General features: G+C 37.3%; 1 protein-coding gene and 1 pseudogene across 8 annotated transcripts in view; both read left to right on the top strand.

Annotated features, from left to right (window-relative positions):
• Positions 1 to 22491, top strand: part of DNM1L (dynamin 1 like) — a 49988-nt gene that overhangs the window by 4737 nt on the left and 22760 nt on the right. For 4 of the 8 annotated variants that reach the window (XM_045873640.2, XM_045873639.2, XM_045873636.2 and 1 more), the window contains exons 2-3: positions 18113 to 18260; positions 21644 to 21682. In XM_045873640.2, coding sequence (XP_045729596.1) covers positions 18113 to 18260; positions 21644 to 21682 — 187 coding nt within the window. The remainder of the gene's footprint in view (positions 1 to 18112; positions 18261 to 21643; positions 21683 to 22491) is intronic. The other 4 variants (XM_045873642.2, XM_045873641.2, XM_045873638.2 and 1 more) reach the window with 1 other exon arrangement.
• LOC135364443 (ATP synthase subunit s, mitochondrial-like) lies at positions 3500 to 18098 on the top strand (annotated as a pseudogene).

The raw sequence follows: 22491 nt of genomic DNA, 5'->3' as shown, positions 1-22491 counted from the left end.
TGCCATTCAGCACATCCATGGTATTGTGCAATCACCATCTCTTTCTAGGTCCAAAACGTTTTTATTACCCAAAAAGAAAACTCCATACCCATTAAGCAATCACTTCCGATTTTTCATTGTCCCTCCAGTCCCTGGCAACCACCAGTCTTCTTTCTGTCTCTGTGGGTTTATCTATTCTGGAGAGTTCATAGAAATGGAATTTAAAATATGTGATCATTTATGTCTGGCTTCTTTCACTACAAATAAAAAGTTAAAAAATTAAGAAAAATACATTTTTATCTCATTATTATCAAAGAATTAAGAGGCCTATCTTATACAATGAAAAATAAAAACTTAGTTAAAAACTGAATCAGTTTTGGGTAATGTGTCATGAGTGAATATTTACCACCTACTATTTCCAACTGATGGTAGGTATCAGAGAGAAAAAGCTAAAAATGCGTCAAAGCCTTTCCAGTGAAAGGCTCAGTTTCAAAATACAAATCCAAAGTTATATATTTCTATACAGTATAAATTTCAATACAGTACAATTTGGAAGAAAGCGAAAGATGACACGAAGACCAGGCACACAAATCTCTAACCCTTAAATATATAGATAGATTTGGGGAATATGTGGAGATGAAAAAAGCAGGAGAAAAAAAAAAAAGCAGAAAGCATTGCAGTGCCAAGTGAGCCCTGTTTTCGGAGCAAGCTGCCTGTGACTTGCCATACTGGAATTTCTGTAGCCACTCACCTTCCTGGGAAGAGTGTGGATAGTGGGTGTTTAAATCACTGGGGAAAACAAGCACTGTTCTAACCAGTTGTTGAGGAAGCCAACATTATTCGTAATAGGTAAAAATGAGAACCTGTAAGCATGTTTTGTTTGGTCTGTATGTGAATCTGTTGACATAATTTTTTGTAATTGAGGTATAATTGACATACAGCATTGTATTAGTTTCATGAGTGCAACATAATGATTTGATATACATATATAGTGAAATCACCACAGTAAGTCTAGTTAATATTCTGCACACATAGTTACATTTTTTTCCTTGTGAAAACTTAAAATTTACTGTCTTAGCAACTTTCAAATAGAAGGTACAGTATTATTATCTGTAGTCACCATACTGTGCATTACATTCCCAGGACTTACTTTATTGGGAGTTTGTACCTTTGACCACCTTCACCCATTTCACCTACCCCCTGCTACTGACAGCCAGTAATCTGTTCTCTGTATCTCTGACTTCTTTTTTGCTTTTTTTTTAGATTCCACATGTGGGTATTTGTCTTTCTCTGACTTATTTCAGTTAGTGTAATGCTGTCAAGATCCATCTATGTTGTTGCAAATAGCAGGATTTCTTTCCTTTTTTATGGCTGAATAGTATTCCATTGCACATGCATATGTGTATTAGAGTAGTCTTTTAAGATCTTTTGTATTTTTGTGATTAACATCTCCTCTTTTATTTCTGATTTCGAGTCCTCGTTTTTTTTTGGGCAAGCCTAGCTAAAGGTTTGTGTATTTTTTATCTTTTCAAAACAACAGCTCTTCATTTCATTTTTTTTTTTTCTGCTCTCTTTTCAGTCTCTATTTCATTTATGTCTGTTTTGATCTTTGGTATATTTCATCCCTTTACTACTAATTTTGGGATTAATTTAGTCTTCCTTTTCTAGTTCCTTGAGGTGTAAAGTTAGGTTGTTTGAGATCTTTCTTGTTTGTTAATATAGGCATTTATCACTATGAGATTCTCTGTTAGAACTGTTTGTGCTGCATCCTGTAAGTTTTGGTATATTTTATTTTCATTTGTTTCAAGCTATTTTTTTTTTATTTTTTCATACATTGTTTGTTCAGTGGCATGTTGTCTAATCGCCACATATTTAAAGATTTTTTAGTCTTCTTGTAATTGATTCCTGTTTTAATACCATTGTGGTTGGAAAAGATGCTTGATACCATTTCAGTATTCTTATAAGAGACTTTTTTTAAAGACTTTTTATTTATTTATTTGACACAGAGAGAGAGAGATAGAGCACAAGCAGGAGGAGCGGCAGACAGAGGGAGAGGGAGAAGCAGGCTCCCTGCTAAGCAGGGAGCCTGACTCAGTGCTCCATCCCAGGACCCTGAGATCCTGACCTGAGCCGAAGGCAGATGTTTAACTGACTGAGCCACCCAGGCGCCCCATCATTTCAGTATTCTTAAACTTACTAGGATTTGTTTTGTGGCCTGATATATGATCTATGCTGGAGAGTGTTCATGTGTGCTTGAGAATAATGTATATTCTGTTAGTTTTGGACGGAATGTTCTATGTATATCTCTTAACTCTGTCTGGTCTAATGTGTTTTTTTTCTTAAATTTTAAATCCAATTCACTTAACATACAGTGTTATATTAGTTTCAGGTGTACAAATATCTTGATTCCACAATTCTGTACATTATTCAGTGCTCATCATAAGTGTACTCCTAAAAACCCCTTTACTTATTTCACACCCCCCACCCCCAATCTGATAACCATCAGTTCTCTATAGTTAAGAGTCTACATACGAGTAAAATCATATGGTATTTGTCTTTCTCTGACTTACTTCACTTAGCATTATACTTTCTAGATTGATCCGTGTTATTATAAGTGGCATGATTTCATTTTTTATGGCTGAGTAATATTCCGTGTGTGTGTGTGTGTCTGTATATGTATGTATCCATCTATCCATCTCTCTGTCCATGTATCCTATATATACACACCACACCTTCTTATCCATTTATCTATCAGTAGAAACTTGGGCTGCTTCCATAATTTGGTTATTGTAAATAATGCTGCAAAAACTGAAAGGGACCATCGACAGATGAACAGATAAAGAAGATGTGGTATATATATACGATGGAATATTATGCAGCCATCAAAAGGAATGAAATCTTGCCATTTGCAGCGACGTGGATGGAACTGGGGGGTATTATGCTGAGCGAAATAAGTCAATCAGAGAAAGACATGTATCATATGATCTCACTGATATGAGGAATTCTTTTTTTTTTTTTAAAGATTTTATTTATTTGAGACAGAGAGAATGAGAGAGACAGAGAGCACATGAGAGGGGGGAGGGTCAGAGGGAGGAGCAGACTCCCTGCAGAGCAGGGAGCCCGATGCGGGACTCGATCCTAGGACTCCAGGATCATGACCTGAGCCGAAGGCAGTCGCTTAACCAACTGAGCCACCCAGGCGCCCCGATATGAGGAATTCTTAATCTCAGGAAACAAACTGGCGGTTGCTGGAGTGATGGGGGGTGGGAGGGATGGAGTGGCTGGGTGATAGACACTGGGGAGGGTATGTACTATGGTGAGCGCTGTGAATTGTGTAAGACTGTTGAATCATAGCCCTGTACCTCTGAAACAAATAATACATTATATGTTAAAAAAAAAAAAAAAAAAAGATAGTAGGAAGGGAAAAATGAAGGGGGGGAAAATGGAGGGGGAGATGAACCATGAGAGACTATGGACTCTGAGAAACAAACTGAGGATCCTAGAGGGGAGGGGGTGGGGGATGGGTTAGCCTGGTGATGGGTATTAAAGAGGGCAGGTACTGAATGGAACACTGGGTGTTATATGCAAACAATGAATCATGGAACACTACATCAAAAACTAATGATGTATGGTGATTAACATAACATAATAAAATTAAAACAAAACAAAACAAAACCCTGAAAGGGTGCATATGTCTTCTCAAATTAACATTTTTGTATTTTTTGGGTAAATACCCAGTAGTGGAATTATTGTATCATATGGTAATTCTATTTTCAATTTTTCAAGGACCCTCCATACTGTTTTCCAAAGTGGCTGCACCAGTTTGCATTCCCACCAACAGTGCACAAGCGTTCCTTTTTCTCCACATTCTTGTCAACACTAGTTATTTCTTACGTTTTTAAGCTATTCTGACAGGTGTGAGGTGGTATCTCATTGTGGTTTTGATTTGCATTTCCCTTGAGTTGTGATGTTGAGCATCTTTTCATGTGTCTGTTGGTCATCCCTATGTCTTCTTTGGAGAAATGTCTGTTCATGTCTTTTACCCATTTTTATTTTTTTAAAAATTTTTAATTATTTTTTTAAAGATTTTATTTATTTATTTATTTGACAGAGAGAGACACAGCGAGAGAGGGAACACAAGCAGGGGGAGCGAGCGGGAGAGGGAGAAGCAGGCTTCCCATGGAGCAGGGAACCCGATGCAGGGCTCTATCACAGGACCCTGGGATCATGACCTGAGCTGAAGGCAGACGCTTAACGATTGAGCCACCCAGGTGCCCCGTCTTTTGCCCACTTTTAATTGGATTATTTGTTTTTTTGGTATTGAGTTGTGTAAGTTCTTTTATATTTTGGATACAAAATATACCCTTTATTGGGTATGTCATTTGCAACTATCTTCTCCCATTCAGTAGACCGGCTTTTAGTTTTGTCAATTGTTTCATTTGCTGTGCAGACCTTTTTATTTTGATATAGACCCAATAGTTTATTTTTGTTTCCCTTGCCTTAGGAGACATGTCTAGAAAAATATTGCTCTGACATGTCAGAGAAATTACTGCCTGTGCTCTCTTCTAGGATTTCTATGGTTTCAGGTCTCACATTTAGGTCTTTAATCCATTTTGAGTTTTTTTTTTTTTTTTAAAGATTTTATTTATTTATTTGACAGAGAGATACAGCCAGAGAGGGAACACAAGCAGGGGGAGTGGGAGAGGGAGAAGCAGGCTTCCCGTGGAGCAGGGAGCCTGATGCAGGGCTCGATCCCAGGACCCTGGGATCATGACCTGAGCCGAAGGCAGATGCTTAAGCCACTGAGCCACTCAGGTGCCCCCCCCCTTTTTTTTTTTTTAAAGATTTTATTTATTTATTTGAGACAGAGAGAATGAGAGAGAGCACATGAGAGGGGGGAGGGTCAGAGGGAGAAGCAGGCTCCCTGCCGAGCAGAGAGCCCGATGCGGGACTCGATCCAGGGACTCCAGGATCATGACCTGAGCCGAAGGCAGTCGCCCAACCAACTGAGCCACCCAGGCGCCCCAGGCGCCCCTTTTTTGAGTTTATTTTTGTGTATGGTGTAAGAAAGTGGTCCAGTTTCATTCTGTATGTAGTTGTTCAGTTTTCCTAGAACTATTTGTTGAAGAGACTGTCTTTTTCCCATTGCATATTCTTGCCTCCTTTGCTATAGATTAATCAACCATTGTGCATTTATTTCTAGGCTCTCTATTCTGTTCCTTTGATCTAGGTGTCTGTTTTTGTGCCAGTACTATACTGTTTGTATTAATATAGCTTATGAAATCTGGGATTTTGATAATCTCCCGTTTTGTTCTTCTTTTTCCAGATTACTTTGGGTATTTGGGGTCTTTTGTGGTTCCATACAACTTTTAGGATTATTTGTTCTAGTTCTGTGAAAAGTATTTGATATGGATTGCATTAAGTCTGTAGATTGCTTTGGGTAGTATGGACATTTTAACAATATTTGTTCTCCCAATCCATGACCATGGAATATCTTTCTATTTTGTTTGTGTCATCTTTATTTTCTTTCATTAGTATTTTATAGTTTTTAGAATACAGGTCTCTCACTTCCTTGGTTATGTTTATTCTTTGGTATTTTATTAATTTTGGCACAATTGTAAATGGACTGTGTTCTTCATTTCTTCCTGCTGCTTCATTATTAGTGTATAGAAATTCAACAGATACCTGTATATTGACTTTGTATTCTGCAACCTTCCTGAATTCATTTATCAGTTCTAGTAGTTTTTTGGTGGAGTCTTTAGGGTTTTCTATATATAGTATCACGTAATCTGCCGATAATCAAAGTTTTACTTTTTCCTTACCAATTTGAATGCCTTTATTTCTTTTCTTGTCTGATTACTGTGGCTAGGACTTAAAGTACTATGTTGAATAAAAGTGGGGAGAGTAGACATCCTTATCTTGTTCCTGATCTTAGGAGAAAAGCTCACAGTTTTTTCCCATTGCGGATTGTGTTAGCTTTGGGTTTTTCACATATGGCCTTTATTATGTTGAGGTATGTCTCCTCTAAACCTACTTTGTTGAATGGATTTTTTTTTAAGGTTTTATTTATTTTAGCGTGAGCCAGGGGACCAGCAGAGAGGGAAGGAGAGGGAGAGAGAGAATCTCAAGCAGACTCCCCACTGAGCGTGGAGCCCAGTGTGGGGCTTGATCTCACAACCCTGAAATCATGACCTGAGCTGAAACCAAGAGTTGGTCGCTTAACCGACTGAGCCACCCAGGTGCCCTGATGAATGGATTTTTTTACTTTGTCAAATGCTCTTTCTGCATCTATTGAAATGATCATATGGTTCTTATCCTTTGATTTGTTGATGTGATGTAGCACACTGATTGTTTTATGGATATTGAACCACCCTGCATCCCAGGAATAAATCCCACTTGATTGTAGTGAATGATTTTTTTTTTTCAGGATTTTATTTATTTATTTGTCAGAGAGAGAGCAAGCCAGCGCACAAGCAGGGGGAGCTACAGGCAGAGGAAGAAGCAGGCTTCTCATTGAGCAAGGAGCCTGATGCGGGACTTGATCCCAGGACCCTGGGGTCATGACCTGAGCTGAAGGCAGACGCTTAACTGACTGAGCCATCCAGGTGTGCCGTGAATGATTTTTTATTTGTGTCCTCTTTTTTTCTTGATAATTCTGGCTAAAAGCTTATCAGTTTTGTTTTATTTTCACAGAACTAGCTCTTGGTTTCATTGTTTTTTTTTTTTGTACTGTTTTATCAGTCTCTGTTTCATTTATTTGTGTTCTAATCTTTATTATTTCCTTCTATTCACTCTGGGCTTTGTTCTTGTTCTCGTTATTTTAGGTGGAAGATTATTTGAGATTTTTCTTATTTCTTGATGAAGCATGTATCACTGTAAATTTTCCTTTAAGAATTGTTTTTTGCCACATTTAAAGATTTGGACCCTTGTGTTTATATTCTCATTTGTCTCCATGTATGTTTTGATTTCCTATTTGATTTCTTCATTGACCAGTTTGATGCTTATTACTGTGTTCTTTAGTGTCCACATGTTTGTGGTTTTTCCCAGTTTTTTTCTTGTAATTCATTTTTAGTTTCATACTCTTGTAGTCAGAAAAGATGCATGATATGATTTCCATCTTAACTTTATTGAGACTTGTTTTTGTAGCCTAACATGTGATCTGTCCTCGTGAGTGTTCCAACGAAAGGATGTGTATTCTGTTTTTGGATGGAATATTCTGTATATATTTAAGTCCATCTGGTCTAATGTGTCATTCAAAGACACTGTTCCTTGGGGTGCCTGGGTGGCTCAGTTGGTTAAGTGTCCGACTCTTGATCTCGGCTCAGGTCTTGATTGCAGAGTTGTGAGTTCAAGCCCCAAACAAAGACTGTTCCTTTATTGAATTTCTGCCTGGATGATCTGTCTATTAACGTAAGTGGGATGTTAAAGTCCTCTACTATTATTGTATTACTATTAATTTTTCCTTTTGTGTCTTAATATTTGCTTTATGTATACAAGTGCTCCAATTTTGGGTGTGTAGATACTTAACAATTGTTATATACTCCTGCGGGATTGACTTGTTTATCATTATGTAATGCCCTTCTTTGTCTTTTGTTACAGTCATTGTTTTAAAGTCCATTTTTGTCTGATAAAAGTATTGCTACTCCAGCATTTTTTTTTTTCATTTCTGTTTGCATGGTATGTCGTTTTCCATACTTTCAGGTTTTATGTATCTTTAGGTCTGAAGTGAGTTTCTTGTAGGCATTATATAAAGGAGTTTTTTTTTTTTTTTAATCCATTTCACCACCCTATGTCTTTTGATTAGTGGAGCATTTTGTCTATTTACATTTAAAATAATTATTGATAGGTGTGTACTTTTTGCCATTTTGTTAATAGTTTTCTGGTTGTTTTTGTAGTTCTTCTCTGTTCCTTTTCTTTTGCTCTCTTTCCTTGTTATTGATGACTTTCTGTAGTGTTATGCTTTATTTTCTTTTTCCTTGTTTTTTGTGTATCTATTACAGGTTTTGGGTTTGTATTTACCATGAGATTCATATGTAGGGTCCTAAGTATATAGCAGTCTATATTAAGTTGGTGGTCACTTAAATTTGAACACATTCAAAGAAAACTTTTTTACTCCCTCCTCCATGTTTTATGTATATGGTATATTTTACATCTTTTTCTCATAATTTTCTTATTTCTAATTATAGCTTTTTTCCCCCTCTTACAGAAGTCACTTTATCATTTTTTGTAAGGCTGGTTTAGTGGCAATGAACTTCTTTAATTTTTGTTTGAGACACTCTTTATCTCTCCTTCAATTCTGAATGATAACCTTGCTGGGTATAGTATTTTTGGTTGTAGATGTTTTTCCTTTTAGCCCTTTGAATATATCATGCCACTCCTTTCTGGCTGCAAAGTTTCTCCCAAAAAATCTGCTGATAGCCTTATGAGGTTTCCCTTCTACATAATTTTTTTCTTCTCTCCTGCTGCTTTTTAAATTCTCTATTTTTAACTTTTGCCATTTAAATTATGTTGTATTGCTGTGGGCTTCCTGGGTTCATCTTGTTTGCAACTCTTTGTGCTTCCTGAACTTGGATGTCTGTTTCCTTCCCTTCTTGGTCAGGGAAGTTTTTAGCTATTATTTCTTCATATCTTTTTTTCCCCTCTCTTCTTCTGGGACCCTTATAATGTGAATGTTAATTCACTTGATGTCCAAGAGATCCCTTAGCCTAATTGTCATTTTATTTTATTTTATTTTTTTTTAAAGATTTTATTTATTTATTTGACAGAGAGAGATAGCGAGAGCAGGAACACAAGCAGGGGGAGTGGGAGAGGGAGAAGCAGGCTTCCTGCCGAGCAAGGAGCCCGATGTGGGACTCGATCCCAGGACCCTGGGATTATGACCTGAGCCGAAGGCAGATGCTTAACAACTGAGCCACCCAGGCGCCCCTAATTGTCATTTAAAAAAAATTCTTTTTTTCTTTTTGCTCTTCAGCTTGGATGCTTTCCATTACCTTGTTTTCCAGATTGCTGATCCAATCTTTTGTATCCTCTAATGTGCTGTTGATTCTCTCTAGTGTATTTTCCATTTTAGTTAATGTTTTCTTCAAATTTGATTACATCTTTTTAGTGTTTACTATCTGTTTATTGAAGGTCTCACTGAGTTCTCCCACTCTTCTCAACAGTCTGGAGAACATCTATATTATCGTTACTTTAAACTCTTTATCAGGCATATTGCTTATCTCTGTTTCATTTAGTTATTTTTTTGAGGTTTTGTTCTGTTCTTTTGTTTGGAGCATATTCTTTGGTCTCCCATTTTGCTTGACTTTCTTTGTTTGTTTCTGTGAATTGGGTGGGACAGCTACTTCTCCTAAATTGAAGGTGTGGTCTTGGGTATAGTCATCCCCTGTGTAGACTGCGTGTGCTTGGTGACTTGGGCTGGCTGGAGTTGTGTCTGGAGTGGGGCCCTGGGGCACTCTGTGCTGGGGCTCTCTGTGCTGGGGCTGCCCTGGTGGAATGGCCAGCAAGGAAGTGGGCATGGGCCTGGGTGGTCCAGGGGCTTTCCACTCAGAGGGTACTCTCGCAGCACAGTTGAAGATGAAGTGGGTGCAAGCTTGGGGGTCCCAGGTCTCTCCCTACAGAGGGCACCCTGGTAGGGCAGCTAAAGCTGAAGTGGATATGAGCTGGTCCTTGGGTTCTCCACACAGAGGGCACCTTGGCAGGATTGCTGAATCTGAAGTGGGTGCAAGCTGGTATGTCTGGGGGTACTCAGTGCAGGGGGTGCCCTGGCGGGGTGACCAGAGCCAGGGCTTGTGTGGGCCAGGGTATCCTGGAGCACCCTGTGCAGGCGGTGCCCTGGTAAGGTGACTGCAGACAAGATGCAGTGCAGGCCAGGGGATCTGGAGTGCACTACTCAGGGGATTCCTTGGTGAGGTGGCTGGAACTGAGTCAGCATGGGCCAGGGGTGCCTGGGGTGCTCCATGCAAGGGGTCCCTTGGCAGAGTGGCTGGATCCAGGCAGGGTGTGAGCCAGGTAGTCCTGGAGTGCTCTGTGCTAGGGGTGTGCCCTTGCAAGCTGTCTTGAGTCAAGGTGGTGTGGGCCTGTGGTGTTCTGGGGGTACTTAGTGCCTGTCACCTTGCCATGACAGCTGGAGCCGTAGTGAGTGCTGACCAAGGGTGTCTTGATGTGTGCCACCCTGGTGCTGCCTTGACAGGATGGCTGTAGCTATGGCTGATGTGGGCTATGGCCCGGTACTCTCTGAGGTGGTGGGTTGGCTATGGCACCTGGAACCCTGCTCCCATCTCCACTCTCAAGGTGGAAGGTGAACGTACACTGTGGCGCTTGCCAGCTTCTCTAGACTGGAGAGAGTCCCAGCAGCTCCCCCACTGTTCGGTGGAGTTGTATGGCTGGATCTTTTATATCCTAATTGCTTTTCTAAACCATAGTTTTTTTTCTGTGCCCCAGGGCAGATGAATCTGCCCGTAGTCCCTTCATACTATCCCTCCCTACTGCAGTTCACAGCGTTGGGGGTAGAGGTTCCCTTCCTTATGCTGTCTGGTTTCTCCAGCTCTTCTGCCATTTTCTTGTGTGACCTCTCTGTGTTTTGTGGTGTAGAAGCTATTCAGGCTGACCTCAGTTCTTTGGAGGAAGTGCTGTATAATCAGGTGTAGATTTGGTGTGTCTGTGGAGGAGGTGAGTTCAGCATCTTAAGTTGCCATCTTGGACAGGACTCTTGTTTATTGTCATGTTTTAAATTTATGGTATTTAATTGTGGCTTTATTATATCTCCCTGATTATTAACAAGTTTGAGCATCTTAACTTTTCTCTTGTCCTTTTGTGGTTCTTTTTTTGTGAGTTTCTGTTACTATCTCAGCACGTTATTTTCTATTAGATTATTCTTCTTTTTCTTACTGATTGATAGAAGTTATTTTTGCATTTTGCTTACTAGTTCTTTTTCAGTTATGGGAATCACAAATATTTTCCTCTTAATTTTTTTTGTATGAGTAAAAGAAATTTCAATTTTACTGTAGTTGAATTATCAATTTCTTTTCTCTAGTTTGTACATTTTATGTATTAGGGAGTCAGGAGGGTATACTTTAATATTCTCTAGTACTTTTTAAAATTTGTAATTCATTTGAAACTTTTTTCTCCTTTATTTTGTTTTTTTCCCCACAGCTTTATTGAGATGTTGTTTATATACCGTAAAGTTCACCCACTTGAAATATATAATCAGTAGTTTTTAGCATGTCTGTAGAGTTGTGCAACCATCACCATAATCTAGTTTTAGGTATTTCATTATCCTAAAAAAGAAACCTGTATCCATTAGTGGTCCCTCCCCATTTCCCTCCATCCCCAGTGCTTGGCAGCCACTTAATCTACTATCTTGCCTGTTCTGGACATTTCATGTAAACAGGATCCAAAAAATATGTGGCCTTTTGTGACTGACTTCTTTCACTTAGCATAATGTTTTTGAGGTTCATCCATGTTGTAGCATGTATCCGTACTTTATTTCTTTTCATGACTAAATAATGTAAAAAAAGTATAATATTAAGCATTAGCCTCAGTTTTTCCAAATGGGCTAAATTTCCATATTGTGGTTTCTGAGATGACAATAGTGATAGAATAGTTATCTAATCTCTGTATGACCTTCCCATAAAAATGGGACAAATAGAATAGGAAACCCAAAACCCATGATCATTTACAACATTTTTTTAAAGATTTATTTTAGAGAGTGAGAGAGTGAGCGTGCATGAGCAGGAGAGAGAGGGAGAGAGCATCTCAAACAGACTCAGAGAGCCTGATGTGGGGCTCGATCCCAGGACCCTGAGATCATGACCCAAGCTGAAACTGAGAGTTGGACACTTAACCAACTGTGCCAACCAGGTGCCTCTGCAACATTTACAAGAAAATGAGTTGACCATGTTTCTCTGTAAATCCTCCAATACCAGTAGGTTGGGGACGAACCACAAACAATTCCAAGACCTGTGTATTATTATCTATGTAGGAAGAGGAAGAGGGAAGCAGTGGAACATCAGATGAATCTGGGAATCAAAAAATAGGCAAAAAGCAATCACTGGAAATCTTGGGTGGCCAGTTTAAGAGTAAGAGCTGAAACAGGATGGAGTTTTGCACACACAGATAATGGGTGTGTGAGAGAGGTCTGTGATCAAGTCTTAAGGGACTAGAGCACCTTTGTGAAACTTTGAAAACTAACCAACCAAAGCTCCTTTCCAGGACCAATTAACAGAGTGCAAAAGAACTGAGAATATAACTGAGCATCGCCTGAAGAATACAGCAAAGGAAAGAGAAGATCCTGATAAAATTGGTGGAGAGAGAGACAAGATAACAGAAAACAAAGAACTATATTTTTGAACATTATATGTAAATGAGGGGCGTTTTAGAGTGTGAAGTTAGAATAGCTATTCTAGGCCAAGCTTTTTTCTAAAGTTTAGAAAATGTTGTCAAATCTCACAATTTTTAAAGAAAAATGAGACTCAGAATAGCAGCCCTGTAGACAAGAAAGCACACCAGAAAGACATATCCACAAAACAGATGAAAACAATTAGATATTAAGACAAAAGGCAAGACAAGACATAATCACAACAAGGCATTAAAAAAGCAAATTTGCATAAGAAAAAATAAAAACGAGGTGATAGAACTTAGTAAAATACTAGAAATGAAAGAACATTTATTTTAAAATGAAGGGAACGAAGAAATACAAGAACAAATAAACATAACAGACAGTACCTTGAGGGAGAAAGATGAAAAGGAAAGACATTAAAAATAAGGGTAAGAGCCCTCCCTACCTCCGGCACTCTCAAATGATGCTGTTTGGAGAAATTTCCCAGCAGTTGTGTGGCTTTTATATCTAAGAAACTCCCATGGTCATGTGACTGAAGAAACTTTTGGGGCTGGTTGAATGCAGTGTTTAATAAAGTGGATTATGAACACATCAAGGATGTGGGACCCGATAGGGCAGCATCTGAGTGGCTGCTGCACTGTGGGGCCATGGTGTGCTACCATGGTCAGGAGAGGTGACAGAAGGACTACAACCACCTCCCAACAGGACCTCTGGACAAATAACAAGATTCAGGCGATGGATGCCACCAACTCTTGTATCATGAGAATTGGATTTGATCACCTGGAGGGCCTACAGCATGTTGAAAAAATAAGACTATGCAAGTGTCATTATACTGATGATGACAGGAGAGACTTGGTAAACCTGAAAATTTACAAAAAAGCATATTGGAAATGGATATAATTTCATGTGGGAATATCACAGACAAAGGCATCATTGCTTTATATCACTTAAGAAACCTCAAGTATTTGTTGTTAAGTGATCTTCCTGGAGTAAGAGAAAAAGAAAACCTTATCTGAACCTTTAAGACAGCACTGCCTTCTCTGGAACTAAAATTAGACTTGAAGTAAAATAATAATATTCAGTAAGTCTCTTATTTCAATATAAAGTATCATTTGAAATTGTTGACCCTAAACAGCAATGAATATTATATAATCATCAACAAACCTTAAGGATATCATATCATGACATTTCAGAAGTGGAGAGTCCATCATGTAGAGAATATTCAGATATGACTCAATCTATGCACATTAAGTCATTTTAAGAAAAATGGAAACCAGGTAGCAGTTTAATTCTAATATATTCCTCATTTTATATAAATATCTATGTAGATAACTCTTTTTTTTTTTTTTTAAAGATTTTATTTATTTATTTGGCAGAGAGAGACACAGCAAGAGAGGGAACACAAGCAGGGGGAGTGGCAGAGGGAGAAGCAGGCTTCCCGCTGAGCAGGGAGCCCGATGCGGGGCTCGATCCCAGGACCCTGGGATCATGACCCGAGCCTAAGGCAGACGCTTAACGACTGAGCCACCCAGGTGCCCCTATGTAGATAACTCTTGATGTGGATAATGACAGAGTTCTTTAAAGTGGTTTAGGAGCACCTGGGTCGCTCAGTTGGTTAAGCATCTGCCTTCAGCTCAGGTCATGATCCCAGAGTCCTGGGATCGAGCCCCCCATCAGGCTCCCTGCTCAGTCGGGAGCCTGCTTCTCCCTCTGCCTCTCCCCATGCTAGTGCTCTTTCTCTCTGTCAAATAAATAAAATCTTTAAAAAATATATTTTAAAAAACTAAAAAAAATTAAGTGATTTAAATGTGCAACACAGATATTCTTTATTGTACTTCATCAGTAATTTATAGGACCGTTACTTTTACTTTAAAGTTACTGAAGCATGCTACTATAAATGTACAATTATGAGAAACTGAAAAAAAAATAAGGGTAAAAAAGAGTTGTAAAACGAATTTGACAGAAGTTAACATACTGAAAACAGGCAAAGAAGATCCAACATATGTATAATGGGAGCTGTCCCTCCCCCCCCAAGGAAAATAAAGCTAGGAAGGGAACAGAACAGATACTAAAAATTTAACTGAATTTTAAAAACAGATTTGGAATTCCATTTTGAAAAAGCACAGCACATACCTGAGAACATTGGCACAGAAAGACCAACCCTGACATAGAACATAGTCTAGTAAAATTATTGGACTTTAAAGGAAAAATAGAATGCCCTCAGACATGCAGGCAAGAATTCAGAAAGTCTCTTATAAGAGAAGAAAAATCAGATTATTGTTATACTTTTCAACAGTAACCATTCATGAGAGAAGACATACTTTTTTTTAAAGATTTTATTTATTTATTTGACAGATAGAGACATAGTAAGAGAGGGAACAGAAGCAGGGGGAGTGGGAGAGGGAGAAGCAGGCTTCCCGCCAAGCAGGGAGCCCCATGTGGGGCTTGATCCCAGGACCCTGGGACCATGACCTGAGCTGAAGGCAGATGCTTAACGACTGAGCCACCCAGGTGCCCCAAGAGAAGACATATTTATGAGAAGACTTACGAGAGAAGACACAATTTATTGTGGAAATTTTATATCTAAGATATTCAAGAGTGTATGAGCCCAAGATCTTATATATAACAAGCTGATTTTCAAGTATAAAAGTGACAAACGCTTATATGTATGCTAGAATTTGAAGATTATTGTTTCCATTAGCCCTCCTGAGGAGTCTACTAGAGAACAAGCTTCAGAGAATCAAAATGTCTAGAGAGGCATTAATATAAGGACTGATGTTAGCATGACACTTGCAGAATCAAATGATGGCTAAAAAAGGGGAAAGTATGGTCTGTAAAGAGGTAGGAAAGAGAATGGAGGGATTAAATGCAAAACATTTAAAAAGCTATTTTCTCTTATCTTATTGGTGGTGGTAACATTGGTAGTATTTGGAGAATCTAATGTGAAAAAAAGCAAATGAGTAATTGTGTATTCTAATTCTGTCATGAACTGTCTCCTTGGGAATCATAATTCTTTGTATAGAGGAAAAGATAGAGACAACTCAGTTTGAGAAATGTATGTATGTATATGGGATGGGTGGGGCAAGTGTTGGTAGCCGAGACAGAGAAATAAGCTAAATTAACTGCAGGATTTTTAAAAAGAAAAGATAACCCCTCTTTTTCAGGGGAGGAGGGAAGGGAAGAAGTGGAAATTAACAGTATTAGAAAAATAATTACAAAATGAAATCAGTAAAAGATTTGACCAGTAAAATCAATTTAATAATCAACTGGAAGGGGTGCCTGGGTGGCTCAGTTGTTAAGCATCTGCCTTCAGCTCAGGTCATGATCCCAGGGTCCTGGGATTGAGCCCCACATCGGGCTCCCTGCTCCGCGGGAAGCCTGTTTCTTCCTCTCCCACTCCCCCTGCTTGTGTTCCCTCTCTCGCTGTATCTCTCTCTGTCAAATAAATAAATAAAATCTTTAAAAAAAAAAAATCAACTGGAAAACTGGCTAGAAGAAACAACAAACAACATAAAGACAATATTAGAAGTAAGAAAAATGAACAATTTCTAAGAATATTATAAGGAGTTATACCTGTAAATTTGAAAATTCAGGGAGTTAGATGGTTTCTTTTTTATAATGGACAGGTTTTATCAAATGCATAAAGAACAGGAAATTTCCTGTTCAAATTTTTTTAGAATACAGAATACAGAAAAGAAATGATAGAAATCACCCCATTTTTCTTAATGAGAGGCATAAACCGAGACACTAAAACCTGGCAATATCAGGTGTGAAACATACTCTTCAATTTGACCATTCCAGTCAACATTCCTGTTCTTTATCACAGGGGACCTTTCTGGACAACATGAATGGGCCCCTATGTTCTCTGGAATCTGATAGGATTTGGAAATGGGGAGCCTGGCAGAGATTGGAGATTAAAGTTTGGATATTTATTCCTGTGGCTCATTCTCCATAGGTACATGCCTTGGGCTGGCTCTCCCTCTTCTCAAAATCCTTTCTTCATGGCCTATAGGTGGTTAAGAACTTCTCTGTTGTTACTAGCCTGGGTTATTGTACTATCCCTTGTGATTTCTGTAAGCCTTATCTTCAGCTTTTGTATACAGTCTGCTTGTAAATAAATTCTCCTTAAATTAACCTAACTTGAGTGGGCCATCTGCTTTCTGTAGATTCTTTCTGATACAATAGATGAATTTAGGATTTTTGCCTTTGTAGAAACTATGAAAGTAAAAGTTGTACTAGTTTTGACTAGGAAGAAGTATAGCATGGAAAAAATATTCTGTACAGAAAATATTATAAAGTTAAGAAAAATTTATAAACATTTAAGATGTATAGATTAAAGTTTTATATATTATTTGATAATCTACTGTTTTTTAGTATTGTATCTATGTTAAGTTTCCTGAATGTGATCATTGGATGTGGTTATATAGAAGAATGCCCTTGTAAATGTTCTTAGAGATAGATATGCTGCAATATTTAGGGATGAAGTGTTGTGATATATATAATTAACTCTCAAATAGAACAGAAGAAAAAGAAGTGTGTGTGTGTTTAAGAACAGACCTAAAGCATGTGTCAAAACGTTAATTGGTGCATCTTTGTTAAGATATGAACATCCACTGTTAATAATTCTCAAAACTCTTGTGGTTTTGATATTTTCAAAATAAGTTGTGGAATAGTCAGAACAAAAAATGAAATACATGGATAAAGAGCTTTTTAAGCTAATAAGAAACATAAAATGCCAGCATCTGAGCAATCACTGAAAAATACAGAAAGCCTTTAAACAAAATGATCCTTGACTTCAGTAATAAAAGAATGTAAATTTAAATGAGTTGTCGGTGTTCATCTGTCAAAGTAGCCGAAGTTCAAAAAAGTAATAATGCCCAGTGCTGCAAATTACATGGGAAGTATGGCTTGGTTCCTGCCATCTTGTGTGCAGTCTGACAATATCTGTGAATGCTTAAAATCTCTATGCTCTTTAATCACAGCCATTTCATTTAATGAATAAAACTAATAAGGTAATATGTGAGTAAGGTTATATGTATAAAGCACATGCACTGCAGCGTTGTTAACAGCGAAAACCATTTAAATGCCCAAGTCAATGTTTGGCTTTACAAACAGTAGAATACTACTTAACTATTAAACAAAGAAGTTAGTATATTGATATGGAATATTATCCATGATTGCTACATTAAAAATAAAAGCAGATTATAGAACTGCCCCATGTAAAGTAATATACTCTCATAGGCATAATGTTACATACCAGTATTATACAGGTTTTGAAAACCTGGTTGGGAGTATCGAAAAAGGTGGGAAAATTATAGGGGAGTGGGACTTTTATTTTTTATTTTTTAAATTTTGGGGGGAGAGTGGGACTTTAATATTTTCTTTTTTTATTATAAAGAAATAAAATCATATAATAGAAAATGTAACTAAACTTTAATTTTAAACATCTTTGCAGTAATTTTTCTTTAATTTCTTTGTATGGTGCTTTGTTAGTATAGTTATGTTGAGTTATAAAAAAAAAACATCTGTGGGGGGGCATCCCGGGTGGCTCAGTTGGTTGAGCATCCAGGATTCGGCTCAGGTCATGATCTCAGGGTTGTGAGATTGAGCCCTGTGTCTGGCTCTGTGCTCAGCGGGGAGTCTGATTGAGATTCTCTCTCTGCCTCTCCCTCCGCGCCCTCCCCACCCCCTGTGCTCATGTGCATACGTGCTCTCTGTCTCTCTCAAATGAATAAATAAATCTTAAAAAAAAATCTGTGGAGAAACTAATTTTGGTCTTGTGTATTCTTTTTTCAGAGCAGTGGAAAGAGCTCAGTGCTAGAAAGCCTGGTGGGGAGGGACCTGCTTCCCAGAGGCACTGGTATTGTCACCCGGAGACCTCTCATTCTGCAGCTAGTCCATGTTTCACCCGAAGATAAGCGAAAAACAACAGGAGAAGAAAATGGTAAATTTTAGAATTGGAATAAAAATCGTTTAAAAATTCTTCATTTTTGCTTGAAAATTTTGCTTAAAAAATCATGAATTAATTAGACAAATCAGTGGTTATAATAAAAGCAGGAGTCCTATGAAGAGAAGTGGAATGCATCATTTCTCTTGTGAAAAAAGAGTAAGTTTTGTTTTGAGGACCATGAGTAGACATGTTAGGAATTCAGCTTATTAGTAAACTGTCATTAATGCTTAGGGAGGATTTAGTGAGGTACTGGGTAAATTGGAATCAATTATTTTAAAGAAAAAAGTTTTTGTGTCTTTGGAATGTTTTAATAAGCTTTTTTCCCTAGTATTTAAAACAGTGTTTTTACTTTTTAACTTTGATTTAGAAATTTAAATAATTTAGATTTTAGTTTAAAAATTTTAAATACAATTAAAATGACTTTGCTTTTCAGTACAGCAGTGTTGTCTCACCTTCCCTTTTTTGGTCTCACGATGTACGTGCTAATTTTGAATCTTTGCCCTTTAAGCTAATAAAATATTATTTTTAGAAAGAGTTTTGGTTCTTTTTATTTTTTTTACTATCCTTCTCTTGCTAAGGCTTACCTACATAGCACATACTATTCTGATTTTTAAGATCCACCCACTCCTGCAATAGTAAATGTGGAATATTAAGATAAGAAAATATACACTGCCCTTTATAGCAGTCCTTCTTTGGTTAAACTGAAAATATTTTGAGAAATGCGATGTCTATAAACAGATATTAAATTGCTTATTAAGTATGTGTCCTATTTATATTAGTGAGGTTGGAATGTTTGATGAAAATAATATACTTAATCTTCCTTGTTAGTTCAGTGTTTGGCTCAGACTTTCTGTCTTATTTATAAAAGTCTGTAAAATGCTGTAATTATTACATTTGCAGCAGAGTACCATGTTTGTTACTTATCTGCAGAGATCTGTTTTCAGTGCACTTTCATTCTACTTCTTAGATTCTGACCTAAGAAGGGATGATAGTATTGATGAAATTGAAGTTACTTTATTTTTATTTTTTTAAAGATTTTATTTATTTATTTGAGAGAGAGAATGAGAGAGAGCACATGAGAGGGGGGAGGGGCAGAGGGAGCCTGATGCGGGACTCGATCCTGGGACTCCAGGATCATGACCTGAGCTGAAGGCAGTCGCTTGACCAACTGAGCCACCCAGGTGCCCTGAAATTGAAGTTACTTTAATTTGTATCTTATTTTTGATGGAGCATTGGTGGTGATAGCCTGATTTTTTTTTTTTTAAAGGAAGTAAAAAAACCCTATCATGATGTAGAAAGCTAATCACTGAAGCAGGTTAATGAAGTTGTAGATGTTAACAAGTAATATTTTTGGATAAACTGCCAGAGGATATGTAGGAGCCTCTTAATTATATTAGGTAGTGTCTTGGTATATTATTCATCACTTTGCATTTCTGTAATATTTCTTTATTACTGAAATTCTGAGCCTTGAATTTAATCATTTTGAACTAACCTGTGGTTCAGCTTATATATATATATATATATATATATATATATATATATATATATAATAACCCTTAAAATTTCATTCCCACTAACTTATGTCATCAAATCTACCAAATACCTTAAACTAAGACTTTAAGAAACCATATGGCATTAATTAGGTCTCTTTCTTCTAACTTTTTATTTTCTTCAGTCACCATGAAAAGGGCAGATGATAGATATCCTGCCTCTCAGAAACTATTTGTAGAGCTGGGCAGTGTTTTTAGAAAAGGGTATATATTTCAGCTACAGAAATATCAGTTCCTCAGTATCTCTGCTTGTATGTTCACTATGTTTTGTTCATGTGTCTCTTCTTGGTGGTGGTCAGCAAATCTGCGTATCTTAACCTATATATATATTTTTTCAAAGCTTAGTGCTTATATTTTATATAAAAAAACATAAACCTCACATTTAAAATGACAACTAAGCTACCCAGAACACAAAATAGATTAAGTTTTGAATATTAAATTTTGTATGTCCTATTAATAACTAGCATAGTTCCTTAGTTTCTCACCAGAGCCTCTTTATCCTCAGGATAAACAGTCTACCTTATCATAAATCTTTGTAACCCAGAGAAAGTCAGAAATAATGAAACAGATAAACATTTAGTTAGCCACAAGAGTATGAACTACCTGACAGTCTGACAACCAGAGAGAAAGGGAGGAAAACATAACCAGATGGAACTTTCAGAAAAGAAAAAAATCCGTCTCTAACCATTTTGTATAGGGATTTATAGCCTCAGAGGGCTTTGTTATGTAAGAAAGCCCCAGGTTATCAATAATAGGTTAGTTTTAGGATGACATGGAGTAGTATAATCCATTTTTATTTTTATTTTATTTTTAAAGGTTTTATTTATTTATTTATCAGAGAGAGAGAGCGCACAAGCAGGGGGAGTGGGAGAGGGAGAAGCAGGCTTCCCTCAGAGCAGGGAGCCCGATGCGGGGCTGGATCCCAGGACCTTGGGATCATGACCTGAGCCGAAGGCAGACGCTTAACGACTGAGCCACCCAGGCACCCCAAAAAATATTTTAATGTTTAATAGACATAATTTAATTATCAGGAAATTTTATTCAATGTGGAATCCTTCATTCTGCCAACCAGATATGATAATTGAGGTGTCAGTGTATAGAATTTCTCAGCTTGCACCCCCTTTTGCCAATGTAAAAGAATTTTCTGATAAAATCTTACCGGAAACATTAGAGTAAGATGGTGGTTTAGTTTGAACTTTGAACTTCATGATTATCTTTCATATATTTTAAGAAATAAATTAAGCTTTCCTCTTTTTAGGCAAAATCCAACAGTAGCATGCTGATTAAAGACCAAAATTCAAAATTGTTTGTGTTCTTTTAAATTCAGTATATATTTCAAAGAACATCATAATCCCTTATAAAGCTCAATCTTTGTGAATAAGGTAAATACTTGTATATATTTACTTTCGACGTATTGAAAGATGTATTTGGTATGCTTTGTAGATTTTTTTGTACCAGGCAATTTATCTTTTCCCATAGTCCTAGATATCAAATACATCAAATATTTAAGGCAAACTTTTGGAGAGTGAATTAAGTTTAATCCAGTTGTGTTAGAACTAGAAACCAGAGGTAACACAATTAGTCGTAATGGAAAATAACAGTAAATTATGACACATAGTATGCTTCATTTATATCACTTAAAATCTCTGCATCCCTTTAATTATAATTAATGGTAGTGGGAATTACAGTTGTAAATTTTGAGTAATTGAATGCTCTGTGCATTTGAAATGTGTTCAGGTTTCTGCACATTTGATTTTTTAAAGAGGTTTAAAATATTAGGGATAAGCACTAAACTTACCATTCTGTGCTGTTTCTCTTTAACTACAGACCCTGCTACATGGAAAAACTCAAGACACCTTTCTAAAGGTTTCCTTTATCCATTTGTTTTTGGCCCTTCTTTTTCTAGTCTGCCTGCATGTGTGCTTCTGTACCCTTACAGGCTGTGTGCGTTATTTTTCTTCCATTTTTATTTGCCTATCCACATTGATTGATTGCAGGTGGTTCTCGTTACCTCTTGGCATTGCATCAGAATGCAGGCTTTTTTTGGTGGTGAATGTAATTTATTTTTATTTTTAAAAACATGCTTGTTAAGCCAGGCCTCTTGTATATGATAAGGTAAATTAAAAACATCCCTTTGGTATGTAGTACTTGCTTCTGTGAGTTCTGTTCACCTAGATTACTCCAGTCCTCCAATGAGACTTCTTGGAAGAAGGTACTAAGCTTCAAGTAGGTGAGCATTTTACTCGCAAAAAGGATCCAGTTTTATTTACCTTATTTCCACCAAAGAATCGAATCCCTTTTCTTCAATATTTATTTGAATATCTTTTAGTCATTTTTATTTTGATTTCAGTGGCTGATATGCATTATTCATAAACTCGGTCATGAAAATATTTAAAACTCTAAATTTGACGAAAGCAGAATAGCTGTGCTTAGGAAAGGCAGTTAGGTTACCTTTGTATAATTAAACATGTCTAGTTTCTCGGAGAAAACTAGAACAAAACTTGCTCGCCAAGATATAGACCACTTGAAACAGTGCCTACAGTGAATATATTTTCCTTTTTTTCAGCAAGTGCAGGAAGAACAGACCTATTACGGGAAACTTCATGGAGAGTAGCAACTCCGTACAATAGTTATGCTAGGGTCTGTCCGTCCCACCCTCCTGCCCCACACACACT

This window comes from Mirounga angustirostris, unplaced genomic scaffold (genome assembly GCF_029215605.1).
Source record: "Mirounga angustirostris isolate CCGP_5_RB_7025 unplaced genomic scaffold, mMirAng1.0.hap1 SCAF_5, whole genome shotgun sequence".
In the NCBI taxonomy this organism is placed as follows: Eukaryota; Metazoa; Chordata; class Mammalia; order Carnivora; family Phocidae; genus Mirounga; species Mirounga angustirostris.
The sequence above is the reverse complement of the archived record's forward strand: the minus strand, read 5'-3'. Positions and strand labels throughout refer to the sequence as shown.